At 41.3% G+C, this 23,742-nt stretch overlaps 1 protein-coding gene across 5 annotated transcripts in view; it reads right to left on the reverse strand.

Moving 5' to 3' along the window:
* The window catches only part of atrnl1a (attractin-like 1a), a 266,309-nt gene that overhangs the window by 25,337 nt on the left and 217,230 nt on the right, over window positions 1–23,742 (reverse strand). For 4 of the 5 annotated variants that reach the window (XM_047602956.1, XM_047602955.1, XM_047602953.1 and 1 more), the window contains one exon: window positions 21,612–21,707. In XM_047602956.1, the coding sequence (XP_047458912.1) occupies window positions 21,612–21,707 (96 nt within the window). The remainder of the gene's footprint in view (window positions 1–21,611; window positions 21,708–23,742) is intronic. The other variant, XM_047602954.1, reaches the window with a different exon arrangement.

A 23,742-nucleotide genomic window follows, 5' to 3' on the forward strand; every position in this document is an offset into this window, starting at 1 on the left:
ATCTTTGTTCATATCAACAAAAAGCCTAGGGCGCAATCTCAGCACGCAGCAGGATCTTCGCTACGCTGATTGTCTGGATGTTATACTTCTAATGCTGCTCTGTTCAAAGCAAAGGAGGTGTGTGGGGAGGAACTGATATGTAGGTTGTGGGTTTTCGCAATTTATCTAATCTGAAACTGGCTTTGCATCTAAATATGATTCCTTTATCCTGAATCCCTTATCGAATTTAGGCTGAGAACGCTCAAACACGATGTTTTGATTGGAAATGGCTCAAAATGCTTTATAATCACAACCACAATCACAATCATTTTCCACTGTTGTCACCATTTATTTATGTAAAGATTTTAGTCTGTTCAATAATTTATAGCCTGAATCCTTTGATTTATTGGGCCTGTGAGCAAAACTTTACACAGTTTCAGAGGCTCGCTGAAACGATTGCACATACCTTCTGGCCTGATCTCTTATTAGGAATTGGAACACGTTGCTAGGGAGAGGGACATCTGGAAAACCATCCTTAACCTGTTTCCACAGCAACCCAAGTTCAGATAAGCAGCTGAAAATGGATGCATAGATGGAGGTCCTGGTGTTACTCACACCTCAAGGGTCTCTCTCAAACTTCTGTGCTTCAAACTTTATAGAGACTATGTTTAAGACTATATACAGTATGTATATATAGTAACAGGAACATTCTTATTTATACTATCTCCAAAATCTAAAATTTGACGTCCACTAACAGATTATTTCAGGAAAAACTGACACTGCAAGATGCTGAAACAAAATACATTCTGGGATACAAGGTTACCCCAAGTCCAATGAAAGAGGCTCCCAAAGAAGGGTTGATAAGACAGGGGGAGCAAGAACATCTCATCGCAACAACACAAGTTTAACAGAAGAGTCTAAAGACTATTTAAAGTCATGAATTATCACCTCGTCTCTCCTTCCGCTTCCTTCCTGGTGGCATTTTAAGTGTCTTTAAAGTGACACAAAGGGCTCGATGCTGGATTGAGGGCCTTTCAACATGCTATAACCCTGGACTGGCCTCCCTGTCCAACGCTTCTCAGACCAGCCTCCACATGGGAACCCACAGACACACAAAGCCTCGCTCTCTGACCCCCGAGGTGTGGAGAGTGCCCCCCTGTCGTGCCCTCCTTAGCCGATTAAGGCGACCATGCATGTCCACCCCCGCAGGGCAGAAAATTGTCGTGTCCAATCCCCTCTCCACCCAAACCTCGGTTTTCAATTTCCTCCTCTCCCTGTCTGTCTGTATCTGTCGCTGTTCTCCCCAGGGAGTCTGCTAGATTGAGAGGAAATGGTGCTGATCAGGGAGCCAGACAGATTCTGTGTATGTATGGATGTGTGTGTACGAGAGTATGCGTGTTATTTCAAGTCATTTATTCTGAATCTATGATCTAATTTATATTGAATGGATATATTCTGAAGAAGCCAATGTTAAATCCATGAAACTAATCAAAAAAACTCTCTGGAAACTCTTCCTTATTTAAATTCTCTTTTTCACAGGTCAGTGATACGGTTCGTTTAAATGGTGTGCAAAGCAGTGAGCAGTGGAATACCAGCAGCAGAGTATTATGTGAGGTTCAAGGATTCAACATATGATCTGTCTGAGAAGACACTGGCTCATCATTCTGCTGATCATCCGGCGTGAAAGCTTTCACAGAGACACTGATTTGTCACTCAGTTCTGCTTTCCAGATGCTGAGAGCTGCTCCAGGGAGTCACATCAGCAGCAGCAGTCACAGCTACGAAGCACGCAGGGCTGAAAGTCAGCAGGAGCCTCGTGTAAAAAGGGTGCGTACGCTCAAAAAATGTGGCGTACGTTCTTTTTCCCGGCAAAGTTCAGATGCATCAACAGTGAAATGACCGTGGAAATGTGCTGTGCCTCACGCCTACTTTGTGGCTGCCATACGCATGTTTCTACAGCTGTTCCTTTGGTGACATTTTGAGCTGATGCTGAGAAACTGTCGTAATATTTAAAGATCAGTCTTTCATATCCTCTTTGATATGCTGCCATGTTTAAATTAAAATTCAAAAATATGTATTTCAAACCAAAAAAATACCATACATACAGCATTTACCTCTATGTTACAGGGCTGTGAGCAGGCTACTGAATGACCAGTATGAACACATTTCAGCGAGAAGTGTATCCAATTTGCTTTCTGTGAAGTTCTTTTCCCACCGTCGTACACATTCTTTAGTTTTAATTTTCTGATTGTGTTGTGAGAGGAATCTCAGATGCAAGGCTAATTTAAATACGATCTGCATAAGGGGGCGCGGACAGGGAAGGGTCGGGTACTTGTGGGGTTGGAGTCACATGTATGTGCAGATTCACACATCTGGATGTTTTTGTGCGTTTGTGTTGAATTTGAGCGTACGCCATGTTTCAGTAGGAAATCCACACAGGTTTTTGTACAGGAGGCCCTAGGTGTTCTGCTTAGGTCACACAAGTCTGGACAATTACACGATGCAACTTGTGATACTGTTCACATTTCAACACTGCACAAGTTCAAATAAGTTCTCTTTATCAAATAAAGAGTTCTGGGTTCAGTAAGCAGTCACCTTCACATCTGCACATTGGTATTCAGACCTTTTAAATTGAAATTATCTTTTAAATTATCCAAGATCTATGGGTTATGAGAGCCTTGTTGAAGTGTGCCATCTTCAAAGAGACCACTGAAGAAAAGTACACCAGACACCTGAGACAGTGGTTCATATTTCAGCACAACTAAGTTTCTGCTCGTGAGTGGCCAAAGTTCAGACTTCAGTCCTACAGAACAGGAGAGTGGAGAGATCTGACGGTGGAATCTTACACAATCCAACCAATCTAAGAAAGGTTAGGATCTCTGAGGAAGAACTGGCCAAAACCAGATGCACAAAAAGATGGAAGTGATACCAAAGGGCCTGGGTTTTGATTCTTGACAGACAGAAAAAAATGAATCAAATCTTTTCTCTATGTCTGTATAGCTTATTAAATGCAGACTGATGGATCATTTCAAACTGTGGAAAAAATAATAAGTCTAACTACTTCTTCAAACTACCACACAGAAAAATGACAGAAAAGTTCATTCACACAATTAAAAAGTTTGGTTGACATATATGAAGTATATTTCCTGATATTCAGTCAACTTGAAACTGATCTCAAAGCTGAGGTGAACTGACAAGTATGTTCAATGTGAATTATACTATCAATGTGAGATGCCAATGTTTTCTCTATGTACCTCTGTCATTTGGGACACTAACATTTTACACGACCAACTAAAATCTCCAGTTGAATCAATGCCAGTTGTTTCTAGTCGTTTCTTCCTTGTAGCCTTTGACCAGGAGCTGCCTTTCTTTTAACACACAAAACAAGCTCATAGATGCAGTTTTCCATTTCCATTTGGATTTAGCTGGTGGCCTGAGGAAGGTGGGACGAGCAGGCCAACGTGTTAGAGGTTCTTCAAGCAAAAAGAAAATCCCTTCCTGCTTTGACAGGGAGGATTTTCTAGCACAAAGTGGCTCTTCATCCCTATAATCAGAGAGATCCAACAGGAGCTATGCTGGTCCTCGTCCTGTCTCTGCTCCTCCTCCTCTTTCTTCTTTTCTCTGCATATAAAGCTGTGCATTCGTAGACAGTTTTCTTGTCACAACTGGTAAACTAGATAAGGAGAGAAGATGCTGACGGAGAGAGGTAAAGACATGAAGAGCTGATAGCAGATGAAATGATCAGAGGAAACAAGGAAAGGAGGGGGGCACTAGGAAATGAGTAGAGGATGGCAGAGAAGTTGAAAGAAGGGTAGGAAAAATGAATGATTGGAAGAATAGAAGAGCAAGCAACCAAGGAGAGGAGATGTGATCTAGAGAGAAAAGGAAATAAAAAAGGATACATAAGATGACTGGAGATAAGTAGAAAAAAGGAAATGAGTAAAAAGGAGGTGAGTTAAACAGATGCACAAGGAGGAGGACAGGGAAGGAAAGAAAGGATTTAGTAAAGAAAACACGAAGGGAGACAAAAAGAGAAAAAATGCAGAGGAGATGAGAGGCTAGAAAGTGAGGAGAGGAAATGGGAAGGCAAGGAAAGCAGCTTAAAAGAGCAGGAGAACGCAGTGGTTAGGATGAAATGTGTAAAGAAGAGCTGCAGAGATGAGAGGAGGAGGAGAACAAAACGGAAGGGTGGAGGGCAGGAGAAGGAGAGATGATGAGACAGAGATGAGAGAAAGAGAGATAGGGAGTATGACAGGGCTGAGTTCAGAAGCAGGAATGATACTCTTTTAAACACACTCTGGCTTCAAGCTGCACCGCTGGGAGTCGGTGGCTCTCAGCTGCTCTCTGTGCTGGTGGGAACCAACTCGACTGCTTGTCAAGCAAATCGCTTAGTGGTGTTTGAAGGCTCCCAGAGCGGGAGTGGGATCGGGTGTCATGTTGAATCAGCGCTTCGCAACGACTGCCTGGATGCAGCATTACAGCAAATTATTTACAATTTTCATCTATCAGGGTGTTAATCTGTCTATGGATCCTGCCGCCTCACACAGCACACACACCCTCGCTGCCTTCCTGTTAACTGCAGCTCTTCATCTTATTTTACAGCTCTCTTCTCCTCATGCCTTCTGTATGTTGCTTTTGTCCACAATCTGTGCTTTTCCTCTTTTTTATATCCCTTGTTATTCTCTGAAGTTGTAAAGTGGGGAGGATTGCTGTTTTTTTAGTAGTACTAGAGTGTCCACCTTCACTTTAAGGACAAGAGACACACTGTTCACATTGAAGTGAAGGTAGAATTCTACATCAAATTTGAAAACTCTTCCATGAACAGGGGAGGTGGACTGAGATATAATCTGCCATCAATTTACAACATCTGTTGCCAAGAAGCTTCACTCCTATTCAGAATTTGACACTGGAGCCTCTGGCTGATAATGGATGGTGTTCCAATTTTTTTCTGCAACTCCCCACCAGTCCTTCAAGAAGAACCGAAGAAGCTACTTGGATGAAATGTCTTCAAGAAGCTACTCCAGCTGATCTCATTTCAGTTGTTTTCTGTTTAAACTATGACCTTGAGGGAGGGATGAATGAGGGAGAACCTTCACAGATACATGATTAACCACAGTTCTACAGTTACAATCTCATGAACTCAGACGATCATATGAACAGAGAGCAAACGTGTCATCGTTGTGTATCTTGCAGGGGTTGAACGAGTTCTGATTTTATAAAGTTGACTAATGCCGCGTTCCATTTAGCTCAGAGGTTGGAAGTCTGAGGTGGGAATGACATCATACATGATTTATTGGCATTCCAGTTACAGAAGTCGGAAAACAAGATGGCTTGAATTGTCCGAATATAACTTGGTGGAAACTTGGTGTGTTCAATATTTACATTTTTAAAGTGCAAAGTGAAATTCAAGTTTTTTTAAAAAAACATCTTGATATTAACTAATATTTTTACGTTGTTTATGTTAAACTAAATTTAGGCTATTTAAGTTACACAAAGGGGAGGTGGAGAAAGTCCGGGTTCGAGTCCAGCTCGGGCCTTTCTGGGTAGAGTTTGCATATTCCTGGGTTTTCTCCGGGTACACCGGTTTCCTCCCACCTCCCAAGACATGCTCGTTAGGCTTATTGGTCACCCTAAATTGACCCTAGGCTCTTGTCTCTGTGTTAGCCCTGTGATAGACTGGTGACCTGTCCAGGGTGTACCCCGCTTCTCACCCAAAGACAGCTGGGATAGGCTCCAGCAACCCCGCGACCCTAGTGAGGGTCTTGGTAACTCAACTCAAATCCGACGTTCTAGTTGAAAATTTCAATTCCGTTCCAAATGGAACGCACCAAAATTGAGTTGATTAGTCCATGACGTGACACATGAAAAACAGTAGAAAGTAATGCTTGGCAACAATGAAATCTATGTTCTTGGCATGAATACATAGTGTAGCATCTCACACAAAAGAAGCTACGGGAAAATGGGCTACTGTCTGCCATGATCCTCATCAAAACACTATAAACACTGTCAGTCTGACACTTCTAATATGGGTCTCTCACTCGGCAAACTCTCAGCTCTACCATAGCTTCTCTTGTGTGGTGCATTAACTGACATCAAGAACAAAAAAAAAACATCCTCTACAATCACAGCAACAATGTCAACTAATATTACACAACTGAACTGAACATAAACATGCAAGCTTATCAAAAGTAAAACAGAACAGTGTAACCGAGACAAAAAAATGTCTGTCATCATGCCTTTGCATTTCCTGCATTAAGTCACCAACAATTAGCATGCTAAACTGTTAGCCTCTATACTTCCAAACACCAATAGTTGCCTATCAACTGTTCTCATGACTTACAGCAGATGTTACTAGTTTTTACACTAAGGATTTTGTAGACATAGCATTCCATCACCACAACCTCACCGGTTCCACTTAAAGATCATCATTAGTTCACACACAGACAGCTGAATATCACGTCCACCTGGTCTAGAGAGTTATTAATAACAATTTATTACACAGCCATCAGGTCTTTGCCAAGTTTCTGACCATCTCATGCCTAAATGTTGCATCGAATACAAATATATCTTTCGTTTGCAAATAGCGTTTTGCTGTTTAAATTTCAGAGGATGGTCCCTCAATCACAGAAATAAGCAGAAGATATTTTAGACTACAGGCCAGAAATAAATGAGACTTTTACTCCTGGCTGAACGAATTCCTCCAACTCTCCACCTCAATTCCTCCTTTCTTCCGTTATCTTGTTTGAATCTCCACCGTCTCTGTTCATCTTCTGCACTTTTTGTTGCCCTCCTTCCTTCTTTGTCCCTTCATCATTCCCCTCTACTTGTTTATTTCTTGTCTCTGTCATTCCCTCTTGCATTCCTCAGAGTGGGACGCCGGGTCACATCCTTGTCTCGGCAAACCTGCATATTAAGCACACTGGATGAACGTATGTGTGTGTGCGTGTGTGTGGTTGAATTTCCATTTTAATCAGCACGTCAGTGAGGAACAATCCTATTACCGCAAAGGGAGGACAGAAGGGCCACTTCACAACCTCTCCCTCTCTTCCCTTCTCCCTGGTTTTATCCCTCCATCCTTCTCTCACAGACGACAAATTAATCATCTCTCTAATGCCTCATGAAAGCCAAACTTTTTTTTTCTCCTCTTCTTAATTTGGGAGGTGGAGTATATCTTTCATTCACCCCCGCTCTGCTACGCACAAACACACACAGACACACACACTTCTTTTTTCACTATTAGTGTTGGGAAGATTAATGTGTTTGCTGGCAGCCAAGGATACGAAGTTGCTTCCATAGGGGAGGTTATTCACACAAACTCCACACCTGGTTGCACACACACACATAAACACACTTGTACTGCACAAATGTACTCACATTCATTCATTCAAGAAGCACATGAACCCACACAACAGTGCTCCAGTAGCCATCATCATTCCTGAAAATGTTTATTTTCCCTCCAAATTCAGTATTGACGGACTATGGGGCACAGGGAGGGGGAGGTATCGATCAAAAAGAAAAGAGGAGAAAAGAGAAACACACTCATCATTAAGAGGGCATGGAGGTAAAGGCTGTATGCGGGTGAAATGGTCAATTTAGAAAGAATACAGATGACTGGTAGGTCCGTGTTTGTTTTAGTCATTGGATTTTCCGTTCAGAAGACGATATTAAAAAACGAATAATGAGTGGTTATTTGATTTTCATTTTAAAATTCAAAAATTCTAATTAAAATTCAAAGCATTTTTCGTTACCAGGGTCAAGAAGGATGACCAAACCATTAAAAACCGGTTGATTTTCATTTTCTGTTTCTAAAAACAAAAAATAAAATCGTCAAGTTTTAAATCATAACCTTCTGTTTTGACTGTAGGTCTGGGTGCATATGGGATGGCTTCTGGGTCTGCACCTGGACCACGGTCCACCCGATAGTGACCTGCGATCTAGAAGGACATCTTATGTTGCAAAATGTAATTCAACATAAAATTCAAAATCATCCAAAGCTTCCAGTTCAACAAAACAAAAGGAAACACAGAAGCACTGTACAGTATTGCTATCCTTCTGTCAGTTTTGTTAAGGTTATGCAGACTATTGTGGTCATAATTTGCTGATGCAGCAGAACATGGCCACCTATAAATCTGGTTGGTTCACTAGACTTGTTGTCCAGCTGCAAAATGAATCGATGGTCAGTTACAGTTGTTGACTTGTTACTTGATTGCCTTAACGCGCTATCTTCCTACCTGTGCCTCTTTAGACGTCAGAAAGTCTTATCAGTAGCATTATCAGCAGGTTACACAGTGTTTGGGAGTTGAAGAGGCTCTGCACCATCAAGACTTTTCCACCAGACCTCAAGACAGGGCATGATTCATAGATTTTTAGGTTTGTCATGCTGCTACTTTTATTTTTAGAAATATTTTACTTCTATTTGACACTTTGAGGCAGTGTTAAACATCAGAACTTATGAGACCAAACCGTTTCTATATCAGTATAGGATATAGAAGAAAGGGAAGTGTCTCTTTGTCCAAACAGTGAACTTGTCATTGTTGGGTTGCCAGCAAATCTCAATTTAGGCATTTTTTAAACCATGCTAAAACCAAAACTCAAACTAACTGAAGTGAACTAAACCCCTGTAAGCAGACTAATGGTAGAACAGAAAACAACCACACACATAAAGCAATATGTATAGGTTTAATTACAGACGTCAGTACTGTTACCACTGATAGATATGTTTTGGGGCAAGATTGTGGTCACTGTTAATCACAGTAGTTTTTACAGTGTGCAAACAAACCATGGATTGTCTGTTGATATAGTTTTAGCGTTATTAAGTCACACACACTCAATACAATTGTTCACTTGCTGAAGAATCCCCCTCACCCCCACCCTCATCCCCCCACCACACACACACACACACACACACACACACACACACAAAAACATCTTGTATATACTGGCTGAGTGTTCTCTGCGTAAAAGGTATTCCTGCTTGCTCAGCTGAACTTGAAACTGGCAGTAAACTACATGATGGACAGAGCCAGACAGAGAGTGAAAGAGGAACGCTGTGGATTAAGAAGGAGATGGAAAGGAAAGGACAAGAAAAGGAAAATACCGAAACAGGCATAAAGCTGGATGGCCAACAGCTGAGATGAAGAAAAAGGTTCAAGTTGTTCATATCAGGGATGACCCGAGCGAGTTTTTTTGGCCCCCAGTTGTATACTATATTCAGTGACAGTCAGTCCAAGTCCGGTCTAAGTACGTACAGTCCCCTCCAAAAGTATTGGAAATGCCCTTGTTTTTGTTGTTCACTGACGACATTTGATCAAAAAATCAAAAGATCATCAAAAGTTGAGTATGAGACAAGAGTTCAGAATGTCACCACTCATCAGTAGTAAGAATCGGAAGGACAGATTCTTACTATGAGCCACAAAAGTTCTGGAACACAATCTTATGGACAGATGACACCAAGATTAATTTCTACCAAAGTCGTGAATTAAACGAATTCCGAAGTGTACAGAAACATTTTGTCTGCCAATTTATGGAGAACTGCATCCAAACTAATTGGGAGGAATGGTGATTGGTGATGTCGATGGGGGCAGTCATTGCAAGCAAGGGTTATGCCACCAAATATTAAATGTTATTTACTTTAAGATTATTTGTTCAATTACTTTTGCTCTCCTAAAAATGCTGCGGTGTAATACAAATGGTGATATATCCTAAGTTGTCAGTTGACACATCTAGATGTAAATACCAGGAAATAAAAGTGGACATTCTGAACTCTTGTCTCATACTCATCTTTTGACCTTAAACCCAAATGTCTTCAGTGAACAAATAAAATTTGCCTTGCTGTTCCAATACTTTTGGAGGGGACTGTATTCTCCTAGATTTCTAGACTAGTCGGTTTGTCGACTTTACTGCTGTGTCATGACACTTTAAGCATCATGTGGACCAAAAAAATTTGCAAAAAAATGATCATTCTACCTTGACATACAGAATATGTAAGTCGACAAACCTTAAGTACTGCAATGCATACTCATCTGGAAAAGCATCCACTAACGCTAGCAGAAAAACAGTCATCAAATCCTCTCAACAGCAGTCATTTAACAACTTCCTCTACTTTTACTTAGACTTCTGGCAACTTTGACGGGAAGCAACAAAGAGGAACAAGAAAGATGCTTTGATGGTATAAGGATGTGGCTTTGATTTATGGTAGACCTATAATAAATAACTCCAAAAACCTAAAACGTAGAATGCTTCTGAAGCTCACAGGGCATCTTTGGTCATCGCCATCTTGGCAGTACCTGACTGCACACTTACAATGTTGCAGTTGGTCATACACATAAATACTTGTGCAACGAATAGGAAAAAAGTTTGAGGGACCAGAGAGTTCAAATCAAACTACTATCCACCAACCTTTCCAAAGCTGTGACAAGTACAGTAGCTCTGAAGGAATATGATTGGGCCATAACACTGAATTGAATATTTTATAACATAAAAATTGAACCCAAGGAGAAATTGTGGGAAAACGAGGACAACTGCAAACTGTGTCAGCTCAGACGGAAGATAAAACACAAGCATCATAAAGTTTAGTCAGAGATCAAACAAAACATCTGCTTCCAATATGTATGGGGGATGTGTGGTGTAATCTGGTGAAAAGGGCAAGCTGGTCTTTAAAGCTAAGGACAACTGTGTGTCTCTGACTGATAAAAGTTACTCAAAAACAACCAGGGACGAGAGCAAGAAGCAACCTCTGCAGAAACTCTAGCATATAAGATAGAAACCAAGTCATAAAATGTTCACTGCCTTATTTTTTATTGCTCTTTGTGTCCTTCTATGTAAGATACTGGTCCCCTCATGCTGTTTAAAGGTAAATCCTCCACTGAAGGAGGAGAATGAAGTAAAACTGCAGGAGGTTCTTAACTTGCCTCACAGTCTTCGATCCAGATTTTTAAAGTTTCTGCTTAACAGAGGAGGAAAAGAAAATTTTGACTTTCATATATTACTTCAAACACATGCTGAATGTGACCTGAAGAGAATTCTGTTTATGTAGAGAGGATCATTCGCTTCCATAAAAATAAAACAATAAGGTTTAACTGTATGCTGTATGCTATATGTTGTTTGTTGGCATCATCACATATGAAAATCTCCAAAAAGATGTTCCATGGATTTGTCTCTAGTTCTGCAGTTTATTATGAAGTTTTAAAGTATCTGAACATGGACCAAAGCTGAGTTCCACTCACTTCAAACAAAACCAATAAACTGTTTGCTTCCGTCTGGCTACGTGAGACTGAGACTAAATGAGGAAGGAGATGCTTCACTGAAAACTAGTTAACATGTAGTCTACTGTGAACAACCAGAAATTGTTAAGCAGTGTTGTGGTGTGGTGTGTGGTGTTCAGACTGTGGCCTTCTTGGCATGTCCTTTATTGACTGTAAACATTTTAACATAAAGGTCTTTGTGAACTGACTCAAAGGAAATCTCAAGTGGGCATTAGAAGAACTGGCATTTGTCATTTTTCAGGAAGTTGCTGCTTGAGTTGAAACTGATCTTGTCAAACAGACCGATAATGTAAATCAGCCTGGACTGATGTCATTAATATATTCCACTGTTTTTATAAAATATAGCCAGGTAATAATACTCATATTAAAGAGCCTTTCTTTTATGTGTATGTGTTTTTAGATGTAAAAATCTGAAAATCGCATAACTGCAAAAACAAATTCTACATGTGAGAACAAGAGGAGAAGCCCGGTAATAATTCATTCCCTAATTTTTCCTTTTGTCCAATAAGCCTCTGACTGAGCTTTCTCAGGAGTCGCTGGTTATTGTGGTGTTTTATCCGAGCTGGGACGAAGAGTTCAACCATAATTTTCTAGTGCTATAACTCAACCTGAACTGCTTCTCTGTGACTGAGCACTTGCCATCCACATCCTAGCCCGGAATTCTTTCACTGAATACTAAAGAAGGACAAAACTGCCAGTAAGAAAAAGGAGAAAAACAGACTGCTTCTCTCTTTCTCTCTCTCTTTTTTTTTTTTTTACTGTGTATTTGGAGTAAGGTTTTCTGTTGACTGAGCCCTGTTTCCTGGTTTGAACTCTACCTCACACAGAAACAGACGGCGGAGACAGAGAGGAATAACACACTGAACAGAGGAGCACAATGAGACGCAGAGATCGCTCAAGTTTGCTCAGCTGAGGTGGCTGCAGGTGCTTCTCCTCCAGCCACGGGAATAATGTGTGGCCCTCGACACTTTCCCTAATCTGCCTGCTGATGAAAAGAAGCACAAAACAAAGGCTTTTTGTTAAAGCGCAAACAGAACATGAAGAGGAATGAGTTTGTTTTAGGCTTCTTAGTGTTGACAGAGGTGTGAGTTATTGAGTTAATAACAGCGCTGTGTGTCTGTGTGCGTGTATGTCGGCCGTGCCTTTCAACCCTGAAAGAGCCACAGGTGAGTGGGACCAGAGGATACACATTCATCATGGACATAGTTGTCCATGATGAATGCAAATGAGTGTATATTTGCACCTTTTCACATTTTTCTTCTGACCTATAGGATCTTTTGTGTTAACTGGTAAGTTGTGTGTGTGTGTGTGTGTGAGTATACACTCAGTATTTAGCTGTGTATTTTTCAACCAAAACACTCCCAGGTGTCATAAATATTCTTTATCTACTTCTTTCCCATCCATCCCTCCTCCACCCACTACCGCCATCCTTCCGGAGGCACATTAAATTCCCGCAATCGCAGAATAAATACGGCACATTAAAACACAAGGTATGAAACTGATTCATTCTCTGCTTTAAATAGCATTATGAAAACGGGAGGCTGTCGTTAATCAGCGGCAAGGTGGGGAAAGCGCTTCGCGGGCGGAGGCGTGCAGATGCTAGTTGCTGTGGGCTCATCAGCTTTACGACGTAACTGCAGTACTTTATGGAGGCAGTGGAAACGTCGATTTATGCTGATGACTCGGCCCGTGTTCCATAATGCAGCCATGACACGCTGTAAAGCTCCGATCAAGTTAGGGAGTGGAAGAAGTTGCCTTTAGCTGCAAAGCAGGGCCATATAATCATGATGCGGAGGTATTTAGCATATGGGGAGGGGGATGCTTAGGATGAGGTGGTAAACTTCTGCCAGCATCTTGCTGCATCCCATAAACATATGGATGGACTGTGGTACCATATGGGTAATGTGGGACTTTCTTCTGTTTATAAGACTAACTATCCCTTTTCCAACATCTGCTTTAGAGAGAGAGAGAAAAAATAAATAAAAAACTCTGAAGACCGGATTTCCAAAACTGTGAAATTAATCCAGAGATGTTAATGGAAACAGTAAACCTATTATTAATACATTTTCCAGGTAAATCAAGTTCTTGAACACCATACCATACATCACCATACTTGAACCAATCGGTTGTTTAGCCAGTGTAAGTGGTTATTGGATCAACTTACTGTATATAACAGTAGACTCTGACTTGTCAGATAAACTCCTTTGTCAGTACTGGAGCTTCAGCAGCACATACCAACACAAAATATATTAACTTAGATCAGGGGTCTTCAACACTTTTCAAGCCAAGGACCCCCAAACTGATGGGGAGATTAAGTAGGGACCCCCTACCTACTATATTAAACTCAGCCCAGCGCTAAGTGTACAGTTTTATTATTATTTTGCTTTCGGTATTAAGTTATTCAAATAATAGGAAATTTTAAATATCAACAGTGGCTGAAAAATGAACGTCTAATGTCCAGTTGAGGCTGGCTCCAAAAGCGAGTCAGTCCGTAAAGAGCTCCACGTTTAAACGGCAAAACGGCAGAAGTAAACATGTTTACAGCCGGTACAAAACCAGCTTTCGTGTCAATAGCTAATTTCTTCATTTATGTCAAGCATACAAGGGTGGAATTTAAAGTTACTTTGAAATTATTTCTAATTACAGCCATTGGTGCTTTGAGGGACCGGTGGATATCGTCAGAGGCTGCTAGCGCTCCACCCTGCTGTCAGAGTCAGTTTTAAATGACTGAAGTGGGTAATGGAGTCAGGCTCTGCCAAATGGCGATGACCAGAGACACCACGCTGAGCTTCAAAACCACTCTTCAGGAAACATGTGTATAATATCACAGAGGATTCATCCATCTTTATATACAGTCAACCCAAGCATGCACTTTTTTATTAGAATGCGGTCACATCTGGGTTTCAGACTCATAATTTTGTTTGGAATTTAATTCATTTTTAGATTTTACATTTTAAGATACGGTCAGTACCAAAACCAAAATCAATAGAGGCAAACATTTCAGAGGAGGATGTGAAGCCTGGCCAAATAAAGTCAGAAACAACTGAGCTTCCCAAGAGAGACATGTTGTACAAACAGCATATGGTTTCAGTTTATTGTGTAAGGTTGTACTTTGAGTTTTCATTCCCTGGAAGTACAACAGAGTCAAAACATTTGCCTCCAGCTATGACACATGATTAACCCATTCCCTCACTTCGCTTAGTAAAAAGTTTCCTCTTATGTCACTGACAGATCTCTTTCCCTTATAACTGTACGCCCTTAAAACCAAAAATTAAAATGAAAGAAACAATCCAGCTGTGACACATCCACAAAACAAAACAAAACAAAACAACAACAACAAAAAGATGAACCCAGACATCTCAGCATGTGAAGATGTGAAATAATGGAAGGCTCTTGCTACAAGAGTACCTATAATTCAGTTTTTATTGTCAGGACAGAAAAGATGCCTGACACCTGGTGTTTCAAGTTCATCCTTGATGCACCTTGGAATTAAAAGCACACTCCCCAATGTCCACATAAATGCAGGCATTGTGCTGTGATGGACGCTAAAGATTGTTTGTCCATGCAAAGACAAAGAATATATTATATATTTTCAAAATAAATGAAATCTATTATAAAAATTCAGTAGTCATGACATTCCTAATAAAAAGCCTAGTGCTATTTCTGATAAAATAGGTTTGGAGTGGTACTAAAATAGCTGTAGTTATCCATAGTTATGGTTGATTATGATTTCACAAATGTATTCAATTCTGCCTTGAGGTGAGTGAAACTTTACTGAAGTCCAGCTAGGCTCGCTAGCAGGCTCTCCCCTCTCTTCATACCTGACAGACACCAACTTTGTACCAGGCAACTGCAGCAGTGCAGCGTCAGAGCGCTCTGCCAGGTTCTACTGCAGCTTTAAATTACATGGTCTGCTGAGTTTGAGTCAGGGCTAAAGTATTCCACCATAAATCACATTCAAGTCCCTGGCTACGTTTCAATGACCGCCAGTAATCAGGGTGAAGATGCCTCATGTAACCACCTTAATCAGAACAGACTGACCTGATCAGAATGAATCTTCAATCAGATTAAGAGCGGCGACGGGAACCTCTGATAATGTGTTCAATGAGAGAATATTAGCTCCTGATATAACACACGTATCTGATCAGACTAAGGGTCAACGTAAACAGGTAAAACGTAATCTCTGATCAGAATAACTTGTAACTAATTAAAAGTAGTTAGTACAACTACAAATTAAAGTATTTCATATAAAAAATGTGTATTGTTGTGCTATTTCTGTGCTATAAATGAAACAATTTGTTAACTAAAATATATGGTTGGAATAAATCCATTCTTGTATCTTTAAATAAATTCAGATTTAACAATAAAACTGCAAAAGAAAATAAGCTCTTATATTTTCATGAGGGGCACATGAATGTTTCTTTAGCATCCACTTAAACTGTGGAGGACCAACTCTGCCATAATTAAAAATAAATAAATAAATACCAACATGTATATGCCATGAATAAATAAATGAATAAATGAATCACTCTTTACCAAAATATGTATACCATAAATACATTTTATTTGGGCCCTGTAGAAGCCAATAACGTAATAACTGACCAATAATGTAACAAAAGTCCTGAACCGATAATGTAATAACTTTTGGCCAAAAACGTAATAATAGACCAGTATCATTTTATTTAACCTTTTATTATTATATATAACTGTAATAAAATCTCTCTCTCTCTCTCTCCTTCCATGTTTTTGTATGTTTAACTTGATGGTTAGAATGATTTCTAGTCCTGTCTGCTGCTCCTTAGCCTGTCAACCCATCTCCAAATGAAGACTGTCATTTTTTTCAGTTAATGATTTTTTGAATTCCCACTAGATGTCAATGAGCACTGGTGTTGTTTGATGCCTCTCTTTCCCATATGCCCTTTCAGTATTCTTCCAGCTCTTGGTGGGTGTGACCGGTTGTTATTTCCCTACACCTTGGCTGGTTTGGTGGAGAACATCTTGTTTATCCTCCTATCCTCTGTCATTTTCATGTGCTCTCATGTTCCTGAGGTAGTCATTGATAGCACTAAGAATTTTTTAATAAAGATTACATTTTGCATGTGTGGTCTTTCATTTTTTATATCGTTGGTCTCCGTGCACTATTAACAATAGTAACTGTCTGTGTTTGTAGACATACATTTTGGAACTTAAATGGCACAAAGAACTGAAGGCAGGGCTGGACATGATAATTGTAACCATCAAGCTAAAAAACAAATGGCGGCAACAAAGAGAGAGACAGACACAGATAGAGGAACAGAGAGACAGACATAAAGATACTGGGCGTCCGACCGTGTGGCAGACAGACATAGTTAAGCAAGCAAGCAAGCAAGCAAGGCATGTGCAGTCGATCTGTGCACTCGCCGATCAACCAATAGGTGAAAAGTTAAGCCAGTGTGGACAGGCCCCTCGTCTGCATTACATTTCTTTGTGCAGGCTGAAGTGTATGCATCAACACATAAATCAACAGTATTTATGGCACATATTTAAGTATTTATTTAATTATTTATGGTATATATCTGTAGGTAATTATTTATTTTTACTATGGCAGAGTTGGTCCTTCATACTACATAGAAAACAGGTGAGTTAGAACTGTGCACTGAAATATTACAGTCAACTTGTAGACATGAATGAGCCTTACTGTGGTTCTGGTGTTAAAATGGCAGCTGTGACAACTGAAAACAAATAACACCATGAAAGACAAAATGGGTGTTAATCTGAAAGGTCAATGAAAGGAAACTATGCATGTAGAATGAAAAATTCTAAATAATCACATTTTAATCATTTTATTCACACGCGTTCCTCCGTGCCCAACAAATCACTACGCAAGTGTGGAGGCAACAGGTGCTGCGGTCCCTCCTTGCTGTGTAAACATGGCATGAAATGTGGTGATGATGACTCTATTTGTGGAGCTATACTCCGCTGCTTTGCACAATCAGGGCGAAATAAAATAGCGGGGCAGGACAGAAACGTTCCCTTTCCCTCATTAATTATACAATTATGCTAAGCTGCATGCTCGACTATGAACCAGATGTTGTGTAATTAACCTCAGTGTGAAGATAGCGTTCTGCCCCATTGTCTCTCACCTTCAAGAATGAAATGGAAACCAGGGCTGAGATAAGGGGGGCACTCCGGAGGTTTCCACAGGCACGAGAGCCAAACTGAAGTGAGCCGAGTCCAACCTGGTCAAAACTAAGCTAAAACTAGTTAAGCATCGCGCACAGACAGCTTTCCATACTATTGTCTCTATAACCTTCTGCTCGGGCTGTGTGAGGAGATGAGGCCGCATACAGGGAGGAAAAGCAGGAAGCAGACTTTGTGTTTTCAGATGGTAGGGGAGGTAGGAACTTTAAAGCAACAAAACACAAAAGTATTTATTAACTACATTTACTAAGGCTCCAGGGGAAATTATAACTTATAAAGAGGGGACACATGATGTAAATATTATTGGTAAAGGTGGTCTGTGGAGGTTTTAAGTCATCCAGGTTATGGTTTATCCAAAACCCAACTGGAAATAAGGCCAATTGGACTTTTCACCCAAAATGCCTCTTCAGCAGGTGATGGTGTCCAGTCCAAACGCCGCTCAAAACCACCCAAAACATTAGATTTGCATTTTGTTTCGTACTTTATACAACCAGATTGCTTACTTTGGTGACAACCTTTCAAATCCAATTGAGAATGTATTGTCATACTACTTAAGCAACAGGTATCAAACATACGGTCCGTGGGCCAAAAGTGACACAGACAATTTTTTTTCCAATGAAAATAACTTCCAGTTCTCATGCTGTCTACTGTTACTACTCTACTTTAGTCGGAGCAGTGGACAGAACACAACACTGAGACCCAGAACTAAACAGCAGATAGCAATGAGCCCAGATTGCACTTTTTTTAAGACATTTTTTTTATTTTTTTTATCAAATGTAAACATTCTCCTTTACAACAATTTACTTGTTCTTCTTTGCACTAAAACAAATGGAGAAAACCTGGAGCTTATTATGCTGTTAAGTTACAGGTCCGGCCCACTTGAGATCAAATTGGGCTATATGTGCTGAACTAAAAAGACTTTGACACCCCTGATTTAAGTTAAAATCAATTTGTTTTGTGGAGTAACTTAAAAAATTAGATATATATGTCCCAGTACTACGAAACTGCATGTTTTGTTCACAAAGCACAACAGTGATATTAGTTTTCTTTCTGCGCACAGTTGATGCTGAAGCTCCGTGGATGTGAAAAATTGTGAGCTGTGCGTTATCTTACAGAGCTGGCCATGCCCATTTGTTTGCGTGTGGTTTGATAAATGCGTTTCATTGTTCTCCTGCCGTTCATTGTGACCGCTTGACCTCCTGAACGCATCAACTCTCCAGCAACATCTGTCAGTGCGGCATCAGGCCGTGTGACAGCGATGACTCAGGGGTAGGAGTTCACTTCCCGCGATGCATTGCTGCTATTAGGGTAATTAATAGGTAAGAATGAGTTACACAGAGGCAAGGTCATTCAAATGAGCTTGTTCTAATTTGCTCTGTGCACCTTTTGATAGAATCTATCGTCACACAAGCGTACAGCGTTACGGTGCATTACGCACACACTTCTCTTCTCAAACAGAGATGACACAGTGGTAGTGGAACACATGATTGCGTAGAAACCTTTAGCAACACACGCGGAGCTCTACACTCTCCAAACCCAAAGCCTATTCTCGCCAGTGTCTCCTGCTCTGACTGACAGGAAGTTAAACTCAGACGTGGAGCCTAAATACCGCACAAAACCACCAGACATTACTCATAAGACAAAGCTGTGACTTCTGTATTAACGTCTCGTCCAGCCTCTGTGATCCCGCTACGCCTCCGTCACCACGCCCAGGCACCGGTCATTTGGACACACTCTCTATTCACAAAGCATCACGACTGCCATCCTCCTGTGTTTATCTGAATTCCGCATGCATATGTCTTTCAGAAAACAGGTGACACCGCCATTAGAACAACAGCCTGCCTCTTGTCCTTCACGGAAGGGCACATCTGATTTGGCGGTTACCCTTTCACAGAGAGTACCTCTGTCACGTCGTGTGTTCTATAATCTCTTTGAACGAGAGGATGATATGAGCAGTGGGGCCAGCTGCCTCTCTCAGGGCCCACACTCCACCAGCCACGCTGCCTCTGGAGGACCCTTGAGGGCCGGCAGATGAAGGTGAGGCGCCAGCATGTCGGGGAATCACAGAGAGAGCCCTGTTCTCACACAGGACAATGAAGTGGAGAGTGGGCATTTGAAGCCAGCTGCATTCTCTCCCCTCAGCCTTCTATCTGTGTCGACGTCAGTACTTCCCAGAGGTGAAATAGTTTGTAACGATGAGTTTGGGTCATGTTGATTCCTTGCAAACTTCCAAGCCTGAAGGTGTCTGACTGCAGTGACTTGTCAATGTCATCTATGACGTTGACAAGTCATTGCAGTCGTAAAGTAAAATTAACATAGAGTGCGTTGAGGTGTCGCAGTGTTTACTTAAAAAGACACAGAGCCTAGAGACACAATCCTGCAGAGGGCAGCATTATGGCCAGTAGCTCAAAACTTTGAAACTCCAAAAGAAGAAAAATGAGTCGCACACTTAATTTAGTATTCATGCTATAGCATTTTAATGCTATGAGAGTGAATTTAGTCTGATTGTCATTGGTAATCAGAGCTTGAGAGTCATCATCTTTGTCAGCGGTCTTTGAGAAAGAAAACTCCAGCACAGATGTTAATCGCTAGCATGGGAGAGCAGCTTTCCAATGCATTCAGCTTATTTGTACACATATAGACATATAAAACCAAACAACGCATAGCTGCATCAATGTTCAACACTTAGCAGTGGTTAGCATCGCAGCATCAAGTTTCAGGGTTCTAACTAGCTGGCGCTTCCATGTCCTCTGTGTATCTGCTGTTTTCCTCTCACAAAGACATGAATGTTTAGCATTATCAAGTCAAACTGATCTACCTACATATAATACATCTAAATACACTGTATATACCATACCTTAAGTCATATTTATTGTTGTTACAGTGTTAAAAGCTCAATTTTTGTTTTTATTAGTAGTAGCATTGAGTTGTTGTTGATGATGTTTGTACATGGCTGTGGATGTGAGCTGTGAAAGTTTGTCTTGCTGATCATTCTGGAGGTGCAGCAGATAAATGATAGACTAGCATCTAAAGCATTTTTTTTTTCAATTGCATGCAATTAATGTATTGGGCAGCCGAGTAATTTCAAGTCTTTGACATTAAATCATACTCAACGCAACACAGAGCTTGTGGTGTAATGGTTAGCACTCCCACTAGGAAAATTTCAGGTTAACAGAAGGATACGTGAATAGCCAATTAAAATAACTGTTTGTTGTGTTCCTATCTGTCTTAAAAGATTAATTGTTAACTGGACCTGGATATTTACAGATGCAATCTCACACTGAATTCATAAACAACATTAACCTTTCAGCGGGGGGAGAACTGGGAGTGATGGGCTCAGCCTTGCTGAATGAAAAATGCGAATCAATTTGAAATTCCAAAAGCTCACTACTTATTTTTCCAGTTACATGTTGAATGGTTTGTTACAAAGCCAGGTTCATACTGTATGTGACGGTGCCGTGAGGTTAAATGCAGAGTTTCTGGCTGAGCTGATAAAAGGTTTCCAGTCACATGAGCAGCTCTAGAACACAAAGCTTCGGGTCCAGGCTGATGCTGATGATACAGTGTTCTCAGTTGTGCTGTTCAGTTCAGCTCCACCACACTCAGCAGCTGTGGCTGGCACGTACCCACTGCAACCCTTTGTTTTTGGCTGATGGTTAATCAGGAAACAATGGCGGTTCAAGCAAATATAAACTGTGTCAAAATCTATTCACTAACCTCCACCTACAGTCCCAACACACTTTCCTCTGTGTTCTCAGCTCACATTTCCCTTCAAAGCCCAAAACTAGATTCTTTAAACTGTCTTTTCTTTGGTCAGTTTTGAACCTTGTGACTGCTTCACTGATATCATCCTAACCCTCCAGGGCAACCGTTATCATTCAGTACATGAGGTTTAATGACTGGAGACAACTTCAATCTAAGAAAACTAATATGTGGATGTGTGGCCTTCAATATTATTAGTCTTAAAAACAACAGCATGCATTTCGATGCACTACAAGCACATCAAAATGTCAGCAGCCTGTATTCACACTTATGAGTGCGAGAGCAGCAGAATGCCGGTGGGCCAGCAGAGCCAACAGAGACAACGTTTGTATTATGAGCCCTCATGAATTTGCAAATGAACACAGTCCCCTCAACGGGTGTGCGTGTTTGTTTCTGTGCGATTCTGTGTTTGCAGCTTCGCTCTGACCTGCAGCAGCTCCTCCTGGTCGCCGCCCGCCTCCAGCGCTACAGCGACCGAAGCGAAGGGACGGCTGGCCATCTGCTGCCGTTCTCTCATCAGCTGCTGTGGAGGGAGACGGGAGAAACACAAGATTTTTAATTTAACATCTTATTTTCACGGTTTTTCATTTGCTTGGGCGACGGAGCCTTTTTTCATCCCAGTAGTTGTTATTCGTGTACAGCTGGACATCATTCGGCGACTGGGCAGCTCCACTGAGAACAAGTGGAGGTTAAATGCTTAGCTCAAGGGCACCTTAACAATAGTGACTAAATGACAGGAGAACATTACGAAATGACTCCACTCCACTCATACAGAATGTGAGATTCAACCAAATTCCTTGCTGAAGGGCTGTAAGTAGGAAAAGGACATTGGGAAAATGAGATATAAGAAGTAGAAAGACGGTAAACACGAAAAAGAAGAAAAAGGAGAAGGAGTACGAGAATGAGGGAGTCGGAGGAAAAATGGGGTACAGAGATCAAAGTAAAATGTCCGATAGATGCACAGGAGGATGGCAAAGAGGAGTGGGAAATACCAGCTGGTGGGAGGATGGAGGGAGTCGGGAGAGGAGGAGGAGGAGGAGGAGGAGGAGGGCGAGTAGACTTCATTAATGAGGAAATGTCAGATGAACAAAGGCAGACGGAGAGGCCTTCATCAGCATGAGGTCCAAACACTGACCCAAAACACAGACACGGAGCATTAAAACGATCCCAAACCAGAAACACACACACACACACACAACGGTGTGTATCCGGAGCCGGACTGCAGACAGGACCAACAACAAATTGTGGGAAAGAACAACATACTCTCATCCACCATCCACTCCTCACCACAAGCTTCATCCCCAGTTCTCTCCACTTCACTTCAGACATGTTAATGGGGTTTTGTTTCCACATTCAGCTCGGGGGTGGCCACCTGTTTCAAGCAACAAAACAACAAAAACAAAACAACAACCTAATTTCTGCTCGATTATGCGTCAAGCAGTAATCATTAGCACGGTGCTGCTTGTTGTTTTGGCAAAAATGTTGCCAGGTGCAGCTCTCACCACACTGTGACCATTACAGGAGAAAAAAAATGAAGTTTAGACCCTGACATGTTGTTTTATTTAAGTGAGATGCACATGAGGAAAAGCACTTTTAAGTATCGGTTTGGAAAACGCAAAACCAGTAAAGTGAAGGTCGGGAGGAAGAAATACTAACTATTAATAATTGATACTCTAGGTTATGCAGTGAACACTGATATAAAAACTGAGCATAACATATAATATCTACATCAGGAACAAGAAACACAGACTGACTGGAGTGATTTAAGAAGGTTTGAAGGTGAAGCAGATGAAGGAAGGGGTGGAAATAAAGGAAAAAGAAAAATAATAGGCCTACGTGGCAAAAGTGGCGTAACACAGAGCCAAAAAGAAGAAAAGAAAGAGAAAGGACAAAGCGAAGACAGATGAATTACCCAAAGGAAAGGGAAAAGGAAGCAGACCACTCCTAAATGTCAATGGCCTCCACACCCTGTTACTTCTGCCTAAAGTGAAGCACCTCTCATCCCCCCGTGTCCTCCCCCGTTGCGGAGAAAAGGCTGCACGCTGACATTAACTAGCTGTCAGGTGTTGTGCTAGCGCCGCCGGCTGCCCGATTGCCTGTGTCAGACTCTTTAAGCATGGATGAATCCTACACCTGTAGCTACATCAGCGCAGTCAGGCAACTGCTCTGCCAGCAACGCTGCCGTGCCAGCTAATGTGACGTCTTCTCTTGTTAGCTGTCACCTCTATGCTAACGCCGCTCAGATGACGGCGCGCACTCCCTAGCACCGCTGGTAGCCTCCTGCCAGTGTCAGCTCGGATTAGTTAGGGGCCAGGTGAGTCAGTGCGGGAGAGAGCGAATGTGCCTGTGAGGCCTACATGAGGTAATACATCCCCTTTAAACACTTTTAGACGCTTAGCTGTTTTTACAAACTCATTTCAATAAAGAGTTTATTTTTGACGCATATGTTTGTGTAGCAGCAGTGAAAAAAACAACAACAAAAAAAATCACTGGTGTCTTTAAGAGTCGGGACCAGCAGGGCCTTTTATAGGTGTGTATCACTACAGACTGTTTGTGTA

This window comes from Mugil cephalus, chromosome 13 (genome assembly GCF_022458985.1).
Source record: "Mugil cephalus isolate CIBA_MC_2020 chromosome 13, CIBA_Mcephalus_1.1, whole genome shotgun sequence".
In the NCBI taxonomy this organism is placed as follows: Eukaryota; Metazoa; Chordata; class Actinopteri; order Mugiliformes; family Mugilidae; genus Mugil; species Mugil cephalus.